The sequence below is a fragment of the Capra hircus genome, chromosome 2 (genome assembly GCF_001704415.2).
Source record: "Capra hircus breed San Clemente chromosome 2, ASM170441v1, whole genome shotgun sequence".
Lineage (NCBI taxonomy): Eukaryota > Metazoa > Chordata > Mammalia > Artiodactyla > Bovidae > Capra > Capra hircus.
In genome coordinates this window covers 92159755-92182346 of record NC_030809.1, presented here as the reverse complement: position 1 = coordinate 92182346, position 22592 = coordinate 92159755, and the positions used below count along the sequence as shown (strand labels likewise).

The 22592-nt window shown below is 39.8% G+C and overlaps 1 protein-coding gene across 2 annotated transcripts in view; it reads left to right on the top strand.

The window, feature by feature from the left end:
* Positions 1 to 22592, top strand: part of STAM2 (signal transducing adaptor molecule 2) — a 51049-nt gene that overhangs the window by 3851 nt on the left and 24606 nt on the right. For both annotated transcript variants that reach the window (XM_018063083.1, XM_005676127.3), the window contains exons 2-7: positions 17218 to 17302; positions 18336 to 18411; positions 18524 to 18622; positions 19513 to 19659; positions 21671 to 21740; positions 22344 to 22530. In XM_018063083.1, the coding sequence (XP_017918572.1) occupies positions 17218 to 17302; positions 18336 to 18411; positions 18524 to 18622; positions 19513 to 19659; positions 21671 to 21740; positions 22344 to 22530 (664 nt within the window). The remainder of the gene's footprint in view (positions 1 to 17217; positions 17303 to 18335; positions 18412 to 18523; positions 18623 to 19512; positions 19660 to 21670; positions 21741 to 22343; positions 22531 to 22592) is intronic.

Here is a 22592-nt window from a genome sequence, read left to right as displayed (position 1 = left end):
AACCCTAATGTAAAAATAGATATTGGTAGCTCTCTGATAATACAAATTAACTTTATATGTTTAAATTTACTACCTTTATGTAGTTAAGGCAATTCTTGAACACATGGAGTGGTTATAATCTTTGTAAAAAGTTAAAATGAAAAAAATTTTTGATTATAGGTGAGAATGGTAGCCTTAACCATCAGGTTTTTTCCCCCATACTTTCTTTTGCTCACGTGGTACCAAAAATCCTAATACCTAGTCCTAATTAAAATAGTTATAAATTATAATTGATATATTTTGTAATTTTTTAAGCAATGAAATATTTTTAGCATGAAGCACAGAATATAATGTAAACTTCTCTCCTTATCCACCTCTGTCAAATCCTAACATTTGTCACACTTTATTCTTGTTTTCTTAGGAAAACATTCAAGATACAATGGGAATTATTACCTATATTTAGTAACTACTTGGCACTATTCTTTTTCCTCTTCTTACAGTAAGCACTCTCTAAAAGATTTAAAAAAAATCTTATAATGTATACTAAACATGTAAATATATGTATTTTTACATGTTTTTAAACTTCATAAAAATAATACTCTTTGTAGTCATTTGCAACTTGTCATTTAGCACTTTTTGGGAGAGTTATTCATATTGATGTTTGTAGCGCTAGTTCATTAATTTAAGAAACTATGTGATAGTCCACGTTTTTTAACTCATTATCCTATTAATGAACATGAAGTTTTTTTACAGTTTTTTTGCTGTTACAGACAACACTGCAGTGAGAATTCTTATCCATGTTTTCTTGTTCATAAGAGTGAGAGATTCTACAGGGATTGTATCTTGAAGAGGAATCCTTTATTAAAAATGAATATAGTGCAGAGTTGCAAAATCTTAAATAATACTGAATTGTTCTTTCATGTATTTTGTGGAACATTTTACTCCCACCAGCAGTAGAAGACAAGCCCCTTTTCCATATTCTCAATAACACTGGGTATTGTCATAATTTAAAATTTATGCCAATTTGATGTGTATGAAATAGGGCATTGTTTGCATTTCAGTTTCATTGCAATTGAACATCTTTTCATGTTTTTTGGTGAGTCAGTTTTTTGTTTGTAAAAATTTGGCTTCCCTGGTGACTCAGCAGTAAAGAATCCACCTGCAGTGCAGGAGCCACATAAGATAGGGTTCGATCCCTGGGTCAGGAAGATCCCTAGAGGAGGGCATGGCAACCTACTCCAGTATTCTTGTCTGGAGAATTCCATGGACAGAGAAGCCTGGCAGGCTACTGTCCATAGGGTCTCAAAGAATTGGACACGACTGAAGTGACTTAGCTCACATACACCGTCTGCTCATTACTTTCATATATTTATTCTGTTGGGTTATTTTCTTACTGAGTTTTAGCATTCCACATGCATCTTCTACTAATCTTTCATTGTTTACATGAATTGCAAATATATATCCCAGTCTGTTGCTTCTTTTTGTTTCTGATACTTTTTACTGTTAAAAAAAAAAAAAGTTTTTGTTTAGCAATACTGTCTTTCTCCTTTGCTTTTATTTTTTTTTTGTTCTAGAAAAGCTTCTCTCTGCTCTGAGTCTATAAGAATGTTGTCATGTTTTCTTCTGAAAATTTTATTGGAGTTTTGATTTTTGTAGTTAGGTCTTTAATCCATATGGACTTGGTCTTTATGTAAGCTCTAAGGAGGGATCTGATGGGATAGTCAGTTTACAATAGACAGTAATCAATTGTTTAATCACCATTGTTGAACTGTCTATCCTTCCCCTATTAGTTTGGTGCACTTTCTCCTACATAGTAAATCCCTTCCCCTGTATGAGACCTGTGTCTGTGCTTGTTGTTCACTGTTCTCTTTATCCTGTACCAATACCACATTTTATTCCTATGTCAGTGGTTTTCATAGGTGTGGTAGGGTCAGACCTGTGTCTTGTTTTTCTTCATTTTGCTAGTCATATCTGTTTGGGGCCTTTTTTTCTTCCATATGAGTTTATTATTAGATTAGTACAATCATAAAAGGAAATTTATGTTCTTTTAAGATTTGAGAAAACATTGTAGTTTATAGTTTATTTATTTATAGTTTAAGTGGCCACAGGACTGGAAAGTTTTCATTCCAGTCCCAAAGAAAGGCAATGCCAAAGAATGCTCAAACTACCTCACAATTCCACTCGTCTCACACTCTAGGAAGGTAATGCTCAAAATTCTCCAAGCCAGGCTTCAGCAATACGTGAACTGTGAACTTCCAGATGTTCAAGCTGGTTTTAGAAAAGGCAGAGGAACCAGAGATCAAATTGCCAACATCTGCTGGATCATTGAAAAAGCAAGAGAGTAGCGGAAAAACATCTATTTCTGCTTTATTGACTATGCCAAAGCCTTTGACTGCGTGGATCACAAGCAAATGTGGAAAATTCTGAAAGAGATGGGAATACCAGACCACCTGACCTGCCTCTTGAGAAACCTGTATACAGGTCAGGATGCAACAGTTAGAACTGGACATGGAACAGACTGGTTCCAGATAGGAAAAGGAGTACGTCAAGGCTGTATATCGTCACCCTGCTATTTAATTTATATGCAGAGTACATCATGGGAAACGCTGGGCTGGATGAAACATAAGCTGGAATCAAGATTGCTGGGAGAAATATCAATAACTTCAGATATGCAGATGACTCCACCCTCATGGCAGAGAGCAAAGAAGAACTAAAGAGCCTCTTGATGACAGTGAAAGAAGAGAGTGAAAAAAAAACTTGGCTTAAAGCTCAACATTCAGAAAACTAAGATCATGGCATCTGGTCCCATCACTTCATGGCAAATAGATGGGGAAACAGTGGAAGCAGTGGCTGACTTTATTTTGGGGGCTCCACAATCACTGCAGATGGTGAATGCAGCCATGAAATTAAAAGACACTTGCTCCTTGGAAGGAAAGTTATGACCAACCTAGACAGCATATTAAAAAGCAGACACATTACTTTGCCAACAAAGGTCCATCTAGTCAAGGCTGTGGTTTTTCCAGTAGCCATGTATGGATGTGAGAGTTGGATTGTAAAGAAAGCTGAGTGCAGAAGAATTAATGCTTTTGAACTGTGGTGTTGGAGAAGATTCTTGAGAGTCCCTTGGACTGCAAGGAGATCCAGCCAGTCCATCCTAAAGGAGAATAGTCCTGAGTGTTCATTGGAGGGACTGATGTTGAATCTGAAACTCCAGTACTTTGGCCACCTGATACGAAGAGCTGACTCATTTGAAAACACCCTGATTCTGGGAAAGATTGAGGGCAGGGGGAGAAGGGGACTACGGGATGAAATGGTTGGATGGCATCACCAACACAATGGACATGGGTTTGGGTGGACTCTGGGAGTTGGTGATGGACAGGGAGACCTGGCGTGCTGCGGTTCATGGGGTTGCAAAGAGTCAGACACGACTGAGCAACTGACCTAAACTGTAGTTGATTCTTCATTTATATGAACTGATGATATTGATAGCTAATAATACACTTTTTTGTTTCCTGATACTAATATTTAGTTCTAAGCTTACTTAGATTTATAGTTTACCCTTGAACGACTCAGGGGGTTAGGGTTGTCGATCCCCCTGCACAGTTAAAACTCCATGTATTAACTTTTGACTCCCCCCAAAACTTAACTACTAATAACCTGCTGTTGACAGGAAGCCTTACCGATAACACAGTCTATTAATATGTTTTTGATGTTATATGTATATCTACATATATCTTACACATTGATGACACACCTTTTTCTTAATCTTTAAAATATTTCTAGGCTGCCCAATTTGTCTGCAGATTTTTTCACATTGTCATAAATGTCTAAAAATTTTTTATAGTTATTAGAAAAAAATTTGCATATTACATGGATCTGTGCAGTTCAAATCCATGTTATTCAGGAGTCAATTTTAAAGTTAAGAGGGCAAGAGGAGGATTTCTTTACAGGTAAATATACAACATATTACAACTTAACATAGAGGGTTGAGAGGAAAGAATTTTTTTTTAACATTATTGCCTTATTTGTCTATAACTATGCTTGTTAGTTGGAGAAGGAAATGGCAGCCCACTCCAGTGTTCATGCCTGGAGAATCCCAGGGACGGGGGAGCCTGGTGGGCTGTTGTCTCTGGGGTCGCACAGAGTTGGACACAACTGAAGCGACTTAGCAGCAGCAGCAGCAGCATATTTGTTAGTGACTGTTTGTATTTAGTATAGGAATTGAACCTAGGAGGGTCAGTGTAACAAGACTTTGCCCTCTGAAAACTATTGACATTTTGAAGCTGCCGCCTACTTAGTTTTAGCTCATATTATTTCATTTTCATGTCAAAAATTTGCCAGTACATAATGGTGTAGTTTTGAGAATTTTAGCCATTCTAATGGTATCTCATTGTGGCTTTAATATGTATGTATGTGCTTGATCTTTAATATAGTCACTAAATTAATATTCTTTTTTGAAATACCTATTTAAGTTTTTCATCCATTTTTCTTTTCACTTAATTTTCACAACTCCTCTTTTAAACATGGCAGCCATTCGAATTTCCATTTTACAGATGAAAACATGGTTTCAGATTTCAGTCAGAGCTGAGGGGAAGCCTTAAGTTAGTGTATAAATTTCAGAGCTGGGAATAGAGAAGGTGAGTCTTCAGTGTTTAATGGGTGATGTGGGTGCTCCACGTGTGCCCGGTGATTTCCTCAGTCTTCAGAGAACAAGTAATCATCGACCCAACCTAACTGCTTTTGATTCTCCATTGGTGGTGTTTTGGCAAGTTAGTGGCTACTTTTGGAGATTCATTTTTCCTTTTCCCCATCTGTTAGTAAGTGTTTTCCACATGAAGCCTTCAGGTAAGTCTGTTGAAATGGAAATTATACTTAGTACATTTATACTTCTGCCCTGTTTCCTAATGTCAGAGTGTTTATAGAAATGAACATAACTGTTCTGTGGAGTTGGGAGTGGGGTATGAGAAAATATGGTCCACTGGAGAAGGAAATGGCAAACCACTTCAGTATTATTGCCTTGAGAACCCCATGAATGGCATGAAAAGGCAAAAAGATAGGACAGTGTAGATGAACTTCCCAGGTGGGTAGGTGCCCAGTATGCTACTGGAGATTAATGGAGAAATAACTCCAGAAAGAATGAAGGGATGGAGCCAAAGCAAAAACAACACCCAGTTGTGGATGTGACTGGTGATAGAAGCAAGGTCCGATGCTGTAAAGAACAATATTGCATAGGAACCTGGAATGTCAGGTCCATGAATCAAGGCAAATTAGAAGTGGTCAAACAGGAGATGGCAAGAGTGAACATCAACTAATTCTAGGAATCAGTGAGCTAAAATGGACTGCAGTGGATGAATTTAACTCAGATGATCATTATATCTACTACTGTGGGCAGGAATCCCTCAGAAGAAATGGAGTAGCCATCATGGTCAACAAAAGAGTCCAAAATGCATACTTGGATGCAGTCTCAAAAACGACAGAATGATCTCTGTTTGTTTTCCAAGGGAAACCATTCAATATCATGGTAATCCAAGTCTATGCCCCGACTGGTAACGCTGATGAAGCTGAAGTCGAACAGTTCTATGAAGACCTACAAGACCTTTCAGAACTAACAACCTAAAAAGATATCCTTTTCCTTATAGAAGACTGGAATGCAAAAGTAGGACGTCAGGAAACACCTGGAGTAACAGGCAAATTTGGCCTTGGAGTACAGAGACGCAGGGCAAAGGCTGATAAAACAAGAGAATGCACTGGTCATAGCCAAGAGAACCACTGCCAAGAGAACGCACTAGTCATAGCAAATACCTTCTTCCAACAACACAAGAGAAGACTCTATACATGGACGTCACCAGATGGCCAACACTAAAATCAGATTAATTATATTCTTTGCAGCCAAAGATGGAGAAGCTCTATACAGTCAGCAAAAATAAGACCGGGAGCGGACTGTGGCTCAGATCATGAACTCCCTATTGCCAAATTCAGACTTAAATTGAAGAAAGTGGGGAAAACCACTAGACCATTCAGGTGTGACCTAAATCAAATTCCTTATGACTAGACGGTGGAAGTGACAAATAGATTTAAGGGACTAGATCTGATAGAGTGCCTGATGATCTATGGATAGAGGTTCCTGACATTGTACAGGAGATAGAGATCAAGACCATCCCCAGGAAAAAGAAATGCAAAAAAGCAAAATGGCTGTCTGAGGAGACCTTAAAAATAACTGTGAAAAGAAGAGAAGCAAAAAGCAAAGGAGAGAAGGAAAGATACACCCACTGAATACAGAGTTCAGAAACTAGCAAGTAGAGATAAGAAAACCTTTCTCAGTGATCAGTGCAAAGAAATAGAGGAAAACAATAGAATGGGAAAGACTAGAGCTCTCTTCAAGATAGTTAGAAATACCAACGGAACATTTCATGCAAAGATGGGCTCAATAAAGGATAGATGGTATGGACCTAACAGAAGAGAAGATATTAAGAAGAGGTGGCAAGAATACACAGAAGAACTGTCCAAAAAAGATGTTCATGACCCATAATCACGACGGTGTGATCACTCTCCTAGAGCCAGACATGCTGAAATGTGAAGTCAAGTGGGCCTTAGGAAGCATCACTACGAATAAAGCTGGTGGAAGTGATGGAATTCCAGTTAAGCTATTTCAAATCCTAAAAGATGATGCTGTGAAAGTGCTGCACTCAATATGTCAGCAAATTTGGAAAACTCAGCACTGGCCACAGGACTGGAAAAGGTCAGTTTTCATTCCAATCTCAAAGAAAGGCAATGCCAAAGAATGCTCAAACTACTGCACAGTTGCACTCATCTCACATGCTAGGAAGGTAATGCTCAGAATTCTCCAAGCCAGGCTTCAGCAATACATGAACTGTGAACTTCCAGATGTTCAAGCTGGTTTTAGAAAAGGCAGAGGAACCAGAGATCAAATTGCCAACATGTGCTATCTATTTCTGCTTTATTGACTATGCCAAAGCCTTTGACTGCGTGGATCACAAGCAACTGTGGAAAATTCTGAAAGAGATGGGAATACCAGACCACCTGACCTGCCTCTTGAGAAACCCGTATACAGGTCAGGAAGCAACAGTTAGAACTGGACATGGAACAACAGACTGGTTCCAGATAGGAAAAGGAGTATGTCAAGGCTGTATATTGTCACCCTGCTATTTAATTTATATGCAGAGTACATCATGGGAAACGCTGGGCTGGATGAAACATAAGCTGGAATCAAGATTGCTGGGAGAAATATCAATAACTTCAGATATGCAGATGACTCCACCCTCATGGCAGAGAGCAAAGAAGAACTAAAGAGCCTCTTGATAAAAGTGAAAGAGGAGAGTGAAAAAGTAGGCTTAAAGCTCAGCATTCAGAAAACTAAGATCATGGCATCTGGTCCCATCACTGCATGGCAAATAGATGGCGAAATAGTGGCTGACTTTATTTTGGGGGGCTCCAAAATCACTGCAGATGGTGACTGAAGCCATGAAATTAAAAGACACTTGCTCCTTGGAAGGAAAGTTATGACCAACCTAGACAGCATATTAAAAAGCAGACACATTACTTTGCCAACAAAGGTCCATCTAGTCAAGGCTGTGGTTTTTCCAGTAGCCATGTATGGATGTGAGAGTTGGACTGTAAAGAAAGCTGAGCGCAGAAGAATTGATGCTTTTAAACTGTGGTGTTGGAGAAGACTCTGAGAGTCCGTTGGACTGCAAGGAGATCCAGCCAGTCCATTCTAAAGGAGATCAGTCCTGAGTGTTCATTAGAAGGATTAATGTTGAAGCTGAAACTCCAATACTTTTGGCCACCTGATGTGAAGAGCTACTTATTTGAAAAGACCCTGATTCTGGGAAAGATTGAGGGCAGGCAGAGAAGGAGACGACAGAGGATGAGAAGATTGGATGGCATCACCTACTCAGACATGAGTTTGGGTAGACTCCGGGAGTTGGATGGACAGGGAAGCCTGGCGTGCTTGTTCCATGGGGTCGCAAAGAGTTGGACACAACAGAGTGGCTGAACTGAACTGAACTGATGGTTCTCAGCAAACCGGATAACAGAGGGTATTATGGGAGTGTCACATAAGAAGAAAGTGAACTTGTAGGGAGGTAAAGCCTGCTGTAGACCTTTTACCTTTTTCAGTTCAATTCAGTTCAGTTGCACAATCGTGTCCGACTCTTTGCGACCCCATGAATCGCAGCACGCCAGGCCTCCCTGTCCATCACCAACTCCCGGAGTTCACCCAGACTCACATCCATCAAGTCAGTGATGCCATCCAGCCATCTCATCCTCTGTCGTCCCCTTCTCCTCCTGCCCCCAATCCCTCCCAGCATCAGAGTCTTTTCCAATGAGTCAACTCTTTGCATGAGGTGGCCAAAGTACTGGAGTTTCAGCTTTAGCATCATTCCTTCCAAAGAAATCCCAGGGCTGATCTTCAGAATGGACTGGTTGGATCTCCCTGCAGTCCAAGGGACTCTCAAGAGTCTTCTCCAACACCACAGTTCAAAAGCATCAATTCTTCGGTGCTCAGCCTTCTTCACAGTCCAACTCTCACATCCATACATGACCACAGGAAAAACCATAGCCTTGACTAGACGGACCTTAGTCGGCAAAGTAATGTCTTGTTGGTCTAATACAAATATGTTGTCTTCAGAGAGCACACTGAGTATATTGTCCTACATTATTCTAGGTGTTGGTAGTTTTGTGCACATTTGAAGGAATATTGAAACTGTGCTTTAATGTACAAGTAGTCTTCACTTAACATAATTCCAGTATGCATGAATTTAGTTACCATGTGTTGGTTAACTAGTTTTCTTTGTGAAGTAGGTCTGTTTTGATATTACTAAATTCTAGGATGCCTTCACTCCTAAGGTGTGATAGCCTTTTGGGGGTTTCAACTGATAGCCTAAAATGTGGTCCTCTCTGCTCTAGTTGGGTGGAGTACTAGTCTGCTTGGGCTGCCATAGCCAAATTACGTAGACCATGTAGCTAAGCAACAGAAATCTGTCGCTTATATTTCTGGTGACTGGAAGTCCAAAATCAAGGTCCCAGCAGCGTTGGTGTCTAATGAGGGCTCGCCCCTGGGGCTGCAGATGGCTGTCTTCTCACTGTGCCCTCACCTGACCTCATTTTTGTGCATGTGAGAAAAAGGGAGCTCTCTGGTATCTCTTCTTTTGAGGACACTAATCCTCTTGGGTCAGGGCTTCAACCTTATGACCTTATTTCACCTTAATTACTTCTTTAGAGTCTGGTCTCCAGCTCCAGCAGAGCTGGGGGGTAGGGCTTCATGGTGTGAATTTTGTGGGGACACAGACACTCTGTCCATAACAGGCAGAAACTTGTAAAGACTCCTTGCGTTGTGCAGCCTTCCAGCCTCATAGCAGGTAATCTGTGCTAGACCTCACAGAACCTCACCCAGAGTGTGTGGGAGTGTGGATGTGTAAAGCATAGCCCTTGACCGACAAGGACCCACGATTAAATCCCTATGCTCGGAAATCTGGCCTCTGTCTCCTAGATGCCTCATTTGGGCTGGTTCTACTTGTGTTTTGGGCTTCCCTGATAGCGCAGTTGGTAAAGAATCTACCTGCAATGCAGGAAGTTCAGTTCAGTTCAGTCGCTCAGTCGTGTCCGACTCCTTGCGACCCCATGAATCGCAGCATGCCAGGCCTCCGTGTCCATCACCACCTCCCGGAGTTCACCCAGACTCACGTCCATCAAGTCAGTGATGCCATCAGCCATCTCAACCTCGGTCGTCCCCTTCTCCTCCTGCCCCCAATCCCTCCCAGCATCAGAGTCTTTTCCAGTGAGTCAACTCTTCGCATAACGTGGCCAAAGTACTGGAGTTTCAGCTTTAAGCATCATTCTTTCCAAAGAAATCCCAGGGCTGATCTCCTTCAGAATTGGCTGGTTGGATCTCCCTGCAGTCCAAGGGACTCTCAAGAGTCTTGTCCAACACCACAGTTCAAAAGCATCAATTCTTCGACGCTCAGCCTTCTTCACAGTCCAACTCTCACATCCATACATGACCACTGGAAAAACCATATCCTTGACTAGACGGACCTTAGTCGGCAAAGTAATGTCTCTGCTTTTGAATATACTATCTAGGTTGGCCATAACTTTTCTTCCAAGGAGTAAGCATCTTTTAATTTCATGGCTGCAGTCACCATCTGCAGTGATTTTGGAGCCCCCCAAAATAAAGTCTGACACTGTTTCCACTGTTTCCCCATCTATTTCCCATGAAGTGATGGGACCGGATGCCATGATCTTCATTTTCTGAATGTTGAGCTTTAAGCCAACTTTTTCAGTCTCCTCTTTCACTTTCATCAAGAGGCTTTTTAGTTCCTCTTCACTTTCTGCCATAAGGGTGGTGTTATCTGCATATCTGAGGTTATTGATATTTCTCCCGGCAATCTTGATTCCAGTTTGTGTTTCTTCCAGTCCAGCATTTCTCATGATGTACTCTGCATATGAGTTAAATAAGCAGGGTGACATACAGCCTTGATGCACTCCTTTTCCTATTTGGAACCAGTTTGTTGTTCCATGTCCAGTTCTAACTGTTGCTTCCTGACCTGCATACAGATTTCTCAAGAGGCAGGTCAGGTGGTCTGGTATTCCCATCTCTCTCAGAATTTTCCACAGTTGCTGTGATCCACACAGTCCAAGGCTTTGGCATAGTCAATAAAGCAGAAATAAACTCTGGTTCAATTCCTGGGTCAGGAAGATCCGCTGGAGAAGGGATAGACTACCCACTCCAGTGTTCTTGGGCTTCCCTTGTGGCTCAACTGGTAAAGAAGCCACATGCAGTGCGGGAGACCTGGGTTCAATCCCTGGGTTGGGAAGATCCCCTGGAGAAAGGAAAGGCTACCCACTCCAGTATTCTCGTCTAGAGAATTCCATGTGTAGTCCATGGGGTCGAAAAGAGTGGACACGACTGAGCGACTTTCACTATTTGTGTTGGGACAAGTATGTGTATGCCCAGGTAGAACACGAGGGCCATGGTGAGGCTTGCTTCATATTTCCCTTCTCTCAGAAACCTCAGATGTGCACTGCTTGTTGTTCACTTCCTGACCACAGTTGCCTCAAATATTTTGGCCTGTTTTATTCTTGTTTTCACCCCATGGTGGCTCAGATGGTAAAAAATCTACCTTCAATGCAAGAGACCAGGTTCCATCCCTGGGTCGGGAAGATCCCCTAGAGAGGGAATGGCAACCCACTCCAGTATTCTTGCCTGGAGAATCCCATGGATGGAGGAGCCTGGTGGACTACAGCCTACTGGGTTGCAGAGAGTGGGACGTAGAGTGACGAACAACATACTTGTTTTCAATAGAGTAGCAAATCTGGTACCAGATATTCTGCCATGGTTGAAAGCAGACCAGTCGTGAGTTTTTATTTTCAAACCTAGTAGGAAGAGCTTTAAAGATCTCCTTGAGGCATTCTTCTTTTATATAATTTTTTTTATTACTGATGGAACATATTTCTTAAAAGTTTTATGGGTAGACTTGAATCCTTTTTAATGCTGTGTGTTGAACATAATGGGCTGTGTAGAGGGTGAGTCTTTTGTTCCTTATAGGTATTAATGGACTGATTCTTTATGATATTCTTAGAATCTTTCTGAAGTATTTCACTGTGTATTTGAAGCTCTCTATATACAATCATAACCTGGTGATGAAATGTTATGACTTACACCCACCAAACCCTGGAAATTTAGCATTTAGGCCCCAGGAGGGCTCTTTTAACTCTCCCCCGCTCTATGTGTTTGACATAGGATAATGTGAGATAGGGCTCCAACACTGGGCATGGTGACATGCTATAAAAGAATGGTTCCTTAATTATAATATTTAAGATTTTTCCTGGAGTTTAAAATACTTTTAAGTGCATAATTTAACTGTTATTTCCTTCACTTGAGAAATGAAATCCTTTTTGGCAGGCCATTATAAAGTCTTTAGATTTTACACTTTTTAAAAAGGGTAATTGTGAGTCCTATATTTGTAGAAAGTAAACTATGTTGGATAGAGTATTTAAATTAGGATTTTTCCATTTTCTATAAAAGATCAAGTAAAAAAAATTCTGTTGAGATATTTTTGAAATTGGAAGGGTTTTGAGGGGGTATCAAAGAGGCCTCACATTTAATTATGTATCACATAGCCCAAAGTGAAAAAACAGTCATTAAAAATTGAGTTCTAGCAGGAATAGGTAGGTTATTGGATGATCTAAAAATCAGTTGTGGAGGAGGGGAGCATGAGTGAGTGTTGAGTGTAAATGTACTGATACACATGTATACTGACAAAATTCCGTGATTGATGATGTTGGCTTCTCAGATCAAAGAGGAAAGGATAGATTCTTAGATCCCCACCTCACCCCATGTGCCAGATGAAATTCCAGAAAGAGAAGGATTTACCTGTAACAGATAAATAATATATGTATTTCTCTATAAAGAAAAATATATTGGGGGAATATTTAACCTCAGGTAGTTGTAACACTGCCAAATGACATTAAAAAAAAAAAAAAAGTCTGTACCGCAAGAACAAAACCCCGTTATAGGCAGAGAGAAAATTTGAGCATGAAGCTGGCAAGTTGTAATATATGTGATTTGCTCTTTGGCCTCAAGATAAATATATATCACTGTACTAGAAGTCTTTTGCCTCCTTCTGGAGGCATTCCTTTCCCCATTCACCCTGGCTGTCTTTTTAGATGGACTCCCAGAGGTATTGGTATTGTCATTCCTCTTCAGTAAACAAGTGGAGAACTGGAACCTCCCTTTTAAGCTCCCTGGTGCTGTTGCCTTTTGTTGCCACTTGGTGTTGCTGTTGAAGCTTGATTCTGTGGAGCCCCTTGTACTGCTCAGCTATGAGGCTCTTCATGGTCCAGAAGCTTGCACAGACTTCACTGGGGCCCCTTAGGGCTTCTTAAAGGCCATTAGAGTTCATTTACTCAGAAGCTCTGCTGTTGTTTCCCCCTGTAGAGTCATTGTACCAGGGTTACAGGGTATAAAGGAGCAACCAGCACCATTTATTAATTCATTCCTTTGACAAATAATTGCTTGGCACCCGCTGTGTGCACTGGATACTGTTTTATTTATTTTAAGTAATAATAGTGAACAAAACAAAGCAAACACTTCCTGCCATATTGGAGTCTTAGTTCTTTCTGAGGAGTGGGTGGAGGGGATAGTGGTGGGAGAAAGAGGTGACGGGGTTAAGCGTTAATGCCATGACACATCTGCAGAAACTTCTGTGCAGTCAGTTCTGACCTCTTTTAACTATTTTGTTATTTGTTCTATGTGGGATATCAGTATGAGTGATTCCAGTAAGTGTAATAAAGAAGAGAGGCTGAGTACTTGATGGATTTAAAATTACGGTTCACTGATGATTTCTTGCTAGCTTATGTAGGCACTTTGTGGCCACACTGTATATACTGGTGCATCATGCAGCGATTAAAAACGTTGTTGGTGGTGGGTTGTTCAGTTGCCAAGTTGCATCTGACTCTTTGCGACCCCCTGGACTGCAGCACATCAAGCTTCCCTGTCCGTCACCATCGCCTGGAGTTTGCCCAGAATCATGTCCTTTGACTCGGTGACGCCATCCAACCATCTCATCCTCTGTCACCCTCTTCTCCTGCCTTCAATCTTTCCCAGCATTGGGGTCTTTTCAGATGAGTTGGCTCTTCACATCTGGTGGCCAGAGTGTTGGAGTTTCAGCATCAGTCCTTCCAATGAATATTCAGGGTTGATTTCCTTTAGGATGACTGGTTTGATCTCCTTGCAGTCCAAGGGACTCTCAAGAGTCTTTTCCAGCTCTACAGTTCAGAAAGCATCAATTCTTCAGTGCTCAACTTTCTTTATGGTCCACCTCTCACATCCATACATGACTATTGGGAAGACCATAGCCTTTACTATACAGTACAGACATGTATTGGAGAAGGCAATGGCACCCCACTCCAGTACTCTTGCCTGGAAAATCCCATGGATGGAGGAGCCTGGTAGGCTGCAGTCCATGGGGTTGCTAAGAGTCGGACACGACTGAGCGACTTCATTTTCACTTTTCACTTTCATGCATTGGAGAAGGAAATGGCAACCCACTCCAGTATTCTTGCCTGGAGAATCCCAGGGACGGGGGAGCCTGGCGGGCTGCCGTCTGTGGGCTCGCACAGAGTCGGACACGACTGAAGCAACTTAGCAGCAGCAGATAGACATGTATTTATGAACATGAAGAGATGATTATGTTAAGTGGAAAGGCACCTTAGGAAGTAATATATTTAGGATGATCACATTGTTGAGAAGTACCTTTTCTCTACCTCTGAGGTCTCCTTCCTGAGCAGGGAGTTCTGTTAGTGTCACCCAAGTCTGCCCCCACTTCGTTATTGACTCCATCCCTGTTATAATGACTTGAGTGGTGCGTGCTGAGTCACTTCAGTCATGCGACCCTATAGATTATAGCTTATCAGACTCCTCTGTCCATGGGATTCTCCAGGCAAGGATACTGGAGTGGGTTGCCATATCCTCCTCAGATCTTCCTGACCTAGGGATCAAACCCACATCTCTTATGTCTCCAGTATGACTTATCTAATTGTAGATTTGAGAGTAACTGCTGAAACTCCAGTACTTTGGCCACCTCATGCGAAGAGTTGACTCATTGGAAAAGACTTTAATGCTGCGAGGGATTGGGGGCAGGAGGAGAAGGGGACGACAGAGGATGAGATGGCTGGATGGCATCACTGACTTGATGGACGTGAATCTGAGTGAACTCCGGGAGGTGGTGATGGACAGGGAGGCCTGGCGTGCTGCGATTAATGGGGTCGCAAGGAATTGGACACAACTGAGTGACTGAACTGAACTGAACTGACCCTCCTAGTGCCCGTTGTCAACGTAAGAGCTATCGCGTCTTTTTATAGCCATGAATTGATTTCTTCTTGGAATAATTGTGCAGGGGCTCAACCCTGCAGGGAGAGGTCCATCTCTGGGGCTCACTGCTAGCAAGCCCATTTGTCCAGCACACCTAAAGCTTCTATTAGGAATGACAGTGATACTTTATTTTTTGTTTTGTTTCTTGTTCATAACTTTGGCAGGGAACTGGTTAAGTTTTGGGGTGCTCTCTTTTATTTAGTTTTATACATATTTTTTCCCCATATACGTTTTAGAAAAAGGTCTGGGTAAATATGCATCATACTTTTCCAAGAGGTTCATAGAACTAGGAGATTTTTCCCTTTTTTTTTTCCCTGTCTGTACTTTTGAATTAACTGGGATTATTAGATATGTTGAGAAATAGTTAAACATTTTCAACCTCTGAAAAATACAGCCTGGTCTGACTTTCCCTGTAAAAGAACTAGTTATCTTTCTACCAGGGAAGAAGCTAGACTTGAGTGATAAGTTTCTACCTGCAGAGCTTGGTGCTTAAGTCTAGAACTTATCATAGGCAAAAATATATTACTAAAATGTCTGACTTAACATTTCACCGTCAGAATAATTGCCTTTTATCCTTAAATTTACAAGTTTTCAGTTTTTTGTGTCCCTTAACTACTCTTGTGGATATAGATGAATTTGCCTCTTTTGTCTTTTAACCTTCCTACTACCTTTGTCAGTAGTTAATCTACTATCTTCACTGTACATTTGCCTTTGCCAGTGAGATTTTTCATTTCAAAATGTTTGTATTTCTAGTTTTGATGTTTGCTGCATAAATGCTTTAACATTTCTCGTAAAGACAGTTTCAGTTCAGTTCAGTTCAGTCACTCACTCAGTCCTGTCCGACTCTTTATGATCCCGTGGACTGCAGCATGCCAGGCCTCCCTATCCATCACCAACTCCCGGAGTCTGCCCAAAGCCATGTCCATTGAGTCGGTGATGCCGTCCAACCATCTCATCCTCTGTCGTCCCCTTCTTCGCCTGCCCTCAATCTTTACCAGCATCAGGGTCTTTTTAAATGAGTCAGCTCTTTGAATCAGGTGGCCAAAGTATTGGAGTTTCAGCTTCAACATCAGTCCCTCCAATGAACACTCAGGACTGATCTCCTTTAGAATGGACTGGTTGGATCTCCTTGCAGTCCAAGGGACTCTCAAGAGTCTTCTCCAACACCACAGTTCAAAAGCATTAATTCTTCTGCGCTCAGCTTTCTTTACAGTCCAACTCTCACATCCATACATGGCTACTGAAAAACCGTAGCCTTGACTAGATGGACCTTTGTTGGCAAAGTAATATCTCTGCTTTTTAGTAGGTTGGCCTTAACTTTCCTTCCAAGGAGCAAGCATCTTTTAATTTCATGGCTGCAGTCACCATCTGCAGTGATTTTGGAGCCCCCCAAAATAAAGTCTGATACTGTTTCCACTGTTTCCCCATCTATTTCCCATGAAGTGATGGGACCGAACACCATGATCTTCATTTTCTGAATGTTGAGCTTTAAGCCAACTTTTTCACTCTACTCTTTCACTTTCATTAAGGGCCTCTTTAGTTCTTCTTTGCTTTCTGCCATGAGGGTGATGTCATCTGCATATCTGAAGTTATTGATATTTCTCCCAGCAATCTTGATTCCAGCTTGTGCTTCATCCAGTCCAGCGTTTCTCACGATGTACTCTGCATAGAAGTTAAATAAGCAGGAACAATATACAGCCTTGATGTACTCCTTTTCCTATTTGGAACCAGTCTTTTCTTCCTTGTCCAGTTCTAACTGTTGCTTCCTGACCTGCATACATATTTCTCAAGAGGCAGGTCAGGTGGTTTGGTATTCCCATCTCTCTCAGAATTTTCCACAGTTGCTTGTGATCCACACAAAGGCTTTGGCAGAGTCATTAAAGCAGAAATAGATGTTTTTCTGGTACTGTCTTGCTTTTTCAATGATCCAGCACATGTTGGCAATTTGATCTCTGGTTCCTCTGCCTTTTCTAAAACCAGCTTGAACATCTGGAAGTTCACGGTTCACGTATTAATGATGCTAAACTCTTTTAGCTTTTGCTTGTTTATGAAACTCTGTCTCCTTCAAATCTGAGTGATATCTTTGCTGGGTAGAGTGTTTGTTTTTGTTTTTTTTTCAGGTGGGTTGTAGTATTCTTGTTTGTAGGTTTTTCTCCTTTCATCACTTTGAAAATATTATGCCGTATTCTTCTGGTCTACAGAGTTTCTGCCAAAATATCAGCTAATGGTCTTATAGGAGTTTCCTTGTGTGTAACTGGTTTCTTTTCTCATGATACTTTTATGTCTTTCCTGGATTTATTATTATGTAAGACATCCTGATTCTTTTGTATGTTTATCTGTTATAGAAAAGGCTACAAATGAGTACAATACTACAGAAGATTGGAGTCTTATTATGGACATATGTGACAAAGTTGGAAGCACTCCTAATGGGTAAGATGGCAGTCATGCCCAGTGAATGTCTAGGAGCTTAATAATCTCTCTCTCTTTTCCTGATATAATTCTGGAAGGAAACAGGATTTTTGCTGTTTCCTTTTGGGAGTAAAAGTAAAGACATGCTACTGGCTGAATTTCTGTGGTTAATCTTATTCTGAAAGAACCATAACTGAAAACTTGAAATATTAAAATGTATAATTAAAGCCTTGATACAGGGAATTCCCTAGTGGTCCAGTGCTTAGGACACTGCTTTCACTGCTGGGGGTCCAGGTTCAATCCCTGGTTGGGGAACTAAGATCCCAGAAGCCTCAAGGTACAGCTCAAAAAAAAAAAAATATATATATATATATATAATGCCTTGATTCAATAGGGACAGATGTTAACAATGAATAGACTTAATTATTTAGGGTGTTCCCCTGTGACTTAGACATGTTATTAATGAGGTAGATAAATATAACAATATATAATATATTCAGAAGATCTTTCAGTAATGAATAGATAAATGCAATAAATCATGATGAAAAAGTGAATATAATAGTGCTTTGAGGATGGAATGGGGACATTAAACTGATTATACATTAGAGGTTTAGAAGACTGATGAAAGCATTTGTTTTAATGTTACAGCTTTTTGAAGTTTATTCATGCATGGTTATACTTAAATCATTTGAGATTATGTATCTTGCTAGTTTTTTTCCCCACAAGATAAGAATTTGCTGTCTGCAAGCTGTCAGTCTTAAATGTAAAGATAATTTTTATGATATTGTTCTCTTGTGTTGATTGACCTTTTTGATTTTTGGTTTTTGGGATACACAGCCTTTGCAACAAGCATTTTTTTCCCCTCTACAAGTCTGTGAGCAAAAGGTGTAAGATCATTTGATAGATTTATTCCTTTAATGAAGTAAAGTTTGCAGGTGTACATATAAGGTATTGTATGACCAAATAGCTTTTAAAGTTACTTGATCATAGAATACCTTATGTATTTAATGCTTAAATTGAAATTCTGAATACCTAACTTTCTTCATTTTTTTAGAGCAAAAGATTGCCTAAAAGCCATAATGAAAAGGGTAAATCATAAAGTTCCTCATGTTGCTCTGCAGGCATTAACTGTAAGTGAAAGTCATGTTATTATTTGGCCCAAATTTTAAATGTGTTTGTTTCAGTAAGTTAAGTAAGATTACATCTCAACATTTGTATATTGATTTTTATTTTAATTAATAGCTTCTTGGGGCTTGTGTGGCAAACTGTGGAAAGATATTTCATTTAGAAGTTTGTTCCCGTGATTTTGCAACAGAAGTACGTGCTGTGATAAAAAATAAGGTAAATTTTAAAAAGGAAAGAAATTTGAGTCATTAAAAAATACATATGCTGTGTTATTTTAGCTGTGTTATAGCATTAGTAGAGTAGTAAGTGAAATCATTTTAGATAAATTTGAAACAAAACAAACTTTCTGTTCTAAAATTTGTTGTTTGCATTTGTAGCCCCAAAAACTGTTTTCCTCCCTAAAGCATATATATAAGTGATAAAGCTGATCTTTATTGAGGGTTAGCAGCCACTGCTTTAAGCATTTTATGTATGCTATCTCGTTTAATGCTCTTAACAACTCCTAGAAGGTAGATTTCCAGGTCATTCCTATTTTATAGATGGAGAAACTGAGACTTAAGAGTAACTTGTCTAAGATTATGCAGCTAATAAGTGGCATAGCTGAAGTTCAGATGTAAGTGTCTGTGATACCAGCATCCAAACTAACCATCATTCTGTCCTGATTCCCAGTAGAGATGGTGAGCAAAGGAGGCCTTTATTTTAGAACAAGGTGGAGAGGGTCTTTGTGATGGGGTTGTTATTGATTTATTTGTAATAGAAACTCTGGTATACTGTGTTCATACTGTTAGTGACAAAAATCTCAGAGTTTTACTTTAGTTGATATAAAAAGTTTAATATTGAGAATATTAGGAAAACATGAAATAATCTCTGAATATGACAGATTCATTGTCATTGTGTAAGATATAAACATTAATGTTCAAAACGGGTAATTTTCCAAGAGAGAAGTATATATTAAAATAGGTATCTATTGAGTGCTCATCTAAACTAAGGTTTGCTGGACTCTTGTGGATATTCATAAAACTAGAGAATTTTGGTGGTAATTCTCTTTGTTAAATAATTCAAGTGCATATTTTAACCATTTTTTTCCTTTGCCTTTTCATTAAAAGGCTCATCCTAAAGTATGTGAAAAACTGAAATCTTTAATGGTAGAATGGTCAGAAGAATTTCAGAAGGACCCTCAGTTTAGTCTGATATCTGCAACTATTAAATCTATGAAAGAAGAAGGAGTTACTTTTCCTCCATCAGGTTCTCAGGTAAGAGATTCATTCAGATTCATGGATGACCCTATACTATAGTATTTTGAAGGTATAGACCTTATTTCAAAGCTGGCAAGATCTATCTTAGTCATTACTCACCTCCACTCTACATGAGTTTGTCTAGAGCAGTGCCTGTAATTGTTGAGTGAATTCTACACATGAGAACTTTGAGAAGTGAGTCATCCATAAATAATCTGTTTAATGCGACTCTGAATCTAGAGTCATGCAAAAGGCATAGATGTGTGAGAGAGCCCTTATGTTCAAGGTATTTATAGTCAATTGAAAGGGTAGCTTTATATATGTGAAAAATAACTGATTATAAGTGGCAAAGATGGATGGGGGGTGCAAAAGTTAGATGCCAGGAAGAAGAGGTAACTGTAGACTGGGATGGTGAAGAAGATGAAGAGTAGAATTTTTAGGCTGGAATGCAATTCAGTATGTAAGAGGAGTAGAGAGGTTGTCAAGGGAGGAATGACATGAATCACTTCATGGACTTGAGAAAGCTCGAGGCCTGTCCGTTGAAGAGGGAACATGCCTGGAATGTGCTTTAGTTTATGTATAAAATGGTTGGCCTTTTACAGGTTGGCCTGTAAGGCTAGAAGTTTATTTGAGGACACAGGGACAGCTTTTGCAGGACCGGGGTGGAGGCAGGGATAATGATCCCAGAGTCCGTGGTGTATTTTGGTCTGTGGGGAAAAACACTGTATCTTGGGTTCTGCTCTCAGTGTCTCTTGTTTTTTCAGGATATGGGCTAGGGAAAGAAACTAAGAGAACTGTGCGTTTTTTCAATTTTAGACCATAGACTGAAGACACAAACAGAACCTTTTTAGTTGATCAGATCTGTGGGTTCAAAGAAGAATGTAGTGAGGTGGATGAACTGGAACCTGTTAGAGAGAGTGAAATAAATCAGAAAGAGAAAAACAAGTATCATATATTAGCACATATAAATGCAATCAAGAAAAATGGTACTGATGAACGTATGTGAAGCCAGGAAGAGAGTTGCAAGCATGGAGAATGGACTTGTGGGCACGGTAGGGAAACACAGGGTGGTACAAATTGAGAGAGTAGCATTGGCATATATGTACTATCATGTGTAAAATAAGTAGCTGGCAGGAAGCAGCTACCTCCTGTATGTAGCACAGGGAGTCAGCTTCAGTGCTCTGTGATGACGTGGATGGGTGGGATGGGCATGGGGTAGGAGGGAGGCTCAAGGCGGGGGGAATATATGTATACTTATAGCTGATTCACATTGTCATAAACAGCAGAAGCCAACACAGCATTGCAAAGCAGTTATCCTCCAATTAAAAATAAATTTTAAAAATAAAAGTCTTTTAAGTAATACAAAGCCAGCATTTCCTTGCTCTGTCCTTTCTGCAAGTCATTCTCAAAAATCTGTGTTGATGATTCGGAAAAAACTGCTTGATGGTTCGGAAACCTGGACATCTCTGTCTTCCATGCCCTTAAGTTTAAGCATGACCTTCCTTAGTCCTCTGCGATGTCTGAAGAGTCACCGCCATTCAAACACAATGAGTAGTGAAGGGGGTTAGCATGTGTGCCTAGAGTTGCCCCTGTTGTCTGCGTCCCGCCTCTGCTCTTCTTCATTATCCTGGCTTCTTGCTACTTCCCCTGTAGCCCCGCACCTCTAGTAGCAGTGTATCACCGCTCACTGAATTAGAGACTTTGGACCACCGAGATCAGGAAGTGCAGTCAGGAAAGATGTATATTTAAGTACTTTTCTTCATGCCAGATTCTGTGTCAGATACTAAGATTCATGCAAACTGTAAGCCAGTTCATGTCTTTTGTGATTTTTTTCATATTTTCTTGAAAATTCTGATGTTCTGTTTTAGTATTTGAAAACAACTACTTAAAATTATCATAAAGACCTTCACTTTTAAGTGAAACTCATTAGTTACATTAGTTGTTTTTTTAAATTAGCATGTGTGAGTAATTATAGAGCTTGTGTTTTCTTTGAAAAGGTAGTTGTGTTCATTTTACTTATACATTACAGACTGTCTCAGCTGCTGCCAAGAACGGTACGTCATCGAACAAAAACAAAGAAGATGAAGATATAGCTAAAGGTAAAGGATCAAGCACATGTTGTTTAGTATTGCTGATCTTTGCAGAATGATTTATTGAAATAAAAATTAAAATAAAACTGAGTTTACTTGTAGTATTTTACCTCAAATCTAAAAATTAGTGGAGTCTGAAAACTTAAGAGAGACAACTGACATGATATAAGGTTAATTGAAGTCATAATCTTGTCAGTAATAGTTTTTAGTGTCCTACCTTTGAAGAGATTACATTTCACCTTTTCTTTAATGCCAAAGTTATGATTCAAGCACAGAAATATGTTCATGACTTGTCCTATATGGAAAGCTACCCATATTATAATGTCACAATCTGTTTGCTGTAAAAATAATAGCTGCTGTATATGACAGACTGTGATATTAAGGAATGAGCAGAAAGTTTATTTTCAAAAATGTCATAGTTGTCTGCCCTGTCCCCTTTTGCCCCCCACCCCCACCCTGCAAAAGCTAACTATTTAGTATTTAACTGGACAAATAACATTCACTTGATTTATTCTTATTAAATAGTATATTATGTAATATTTCTTTTTAAACTCTTAAAAAATCAGTTAATACTGGCTGTCTTGTTTTTTGCGTTTTAATTTTTCAAACTAGCTATTGAATTATCATTGCAAGAGCAGAAGCAGCAGCACACAGAAACAAAATCCTTATATCCATCTGCAGAAATTCAGTCAAATAATAAAGTTGCAAGGAAAGTGAGAGCTTTATATGATTTTGAAGCCGTTGAGGACAATGAACTCACCTTTAAACATGGTGAAATTATTATTGTTTTGGATGACAGGTATGTTTTAAATGTTTCTGGAATATTTTGAAGTTATTCAGTATCATATCCTTAATTTAGAA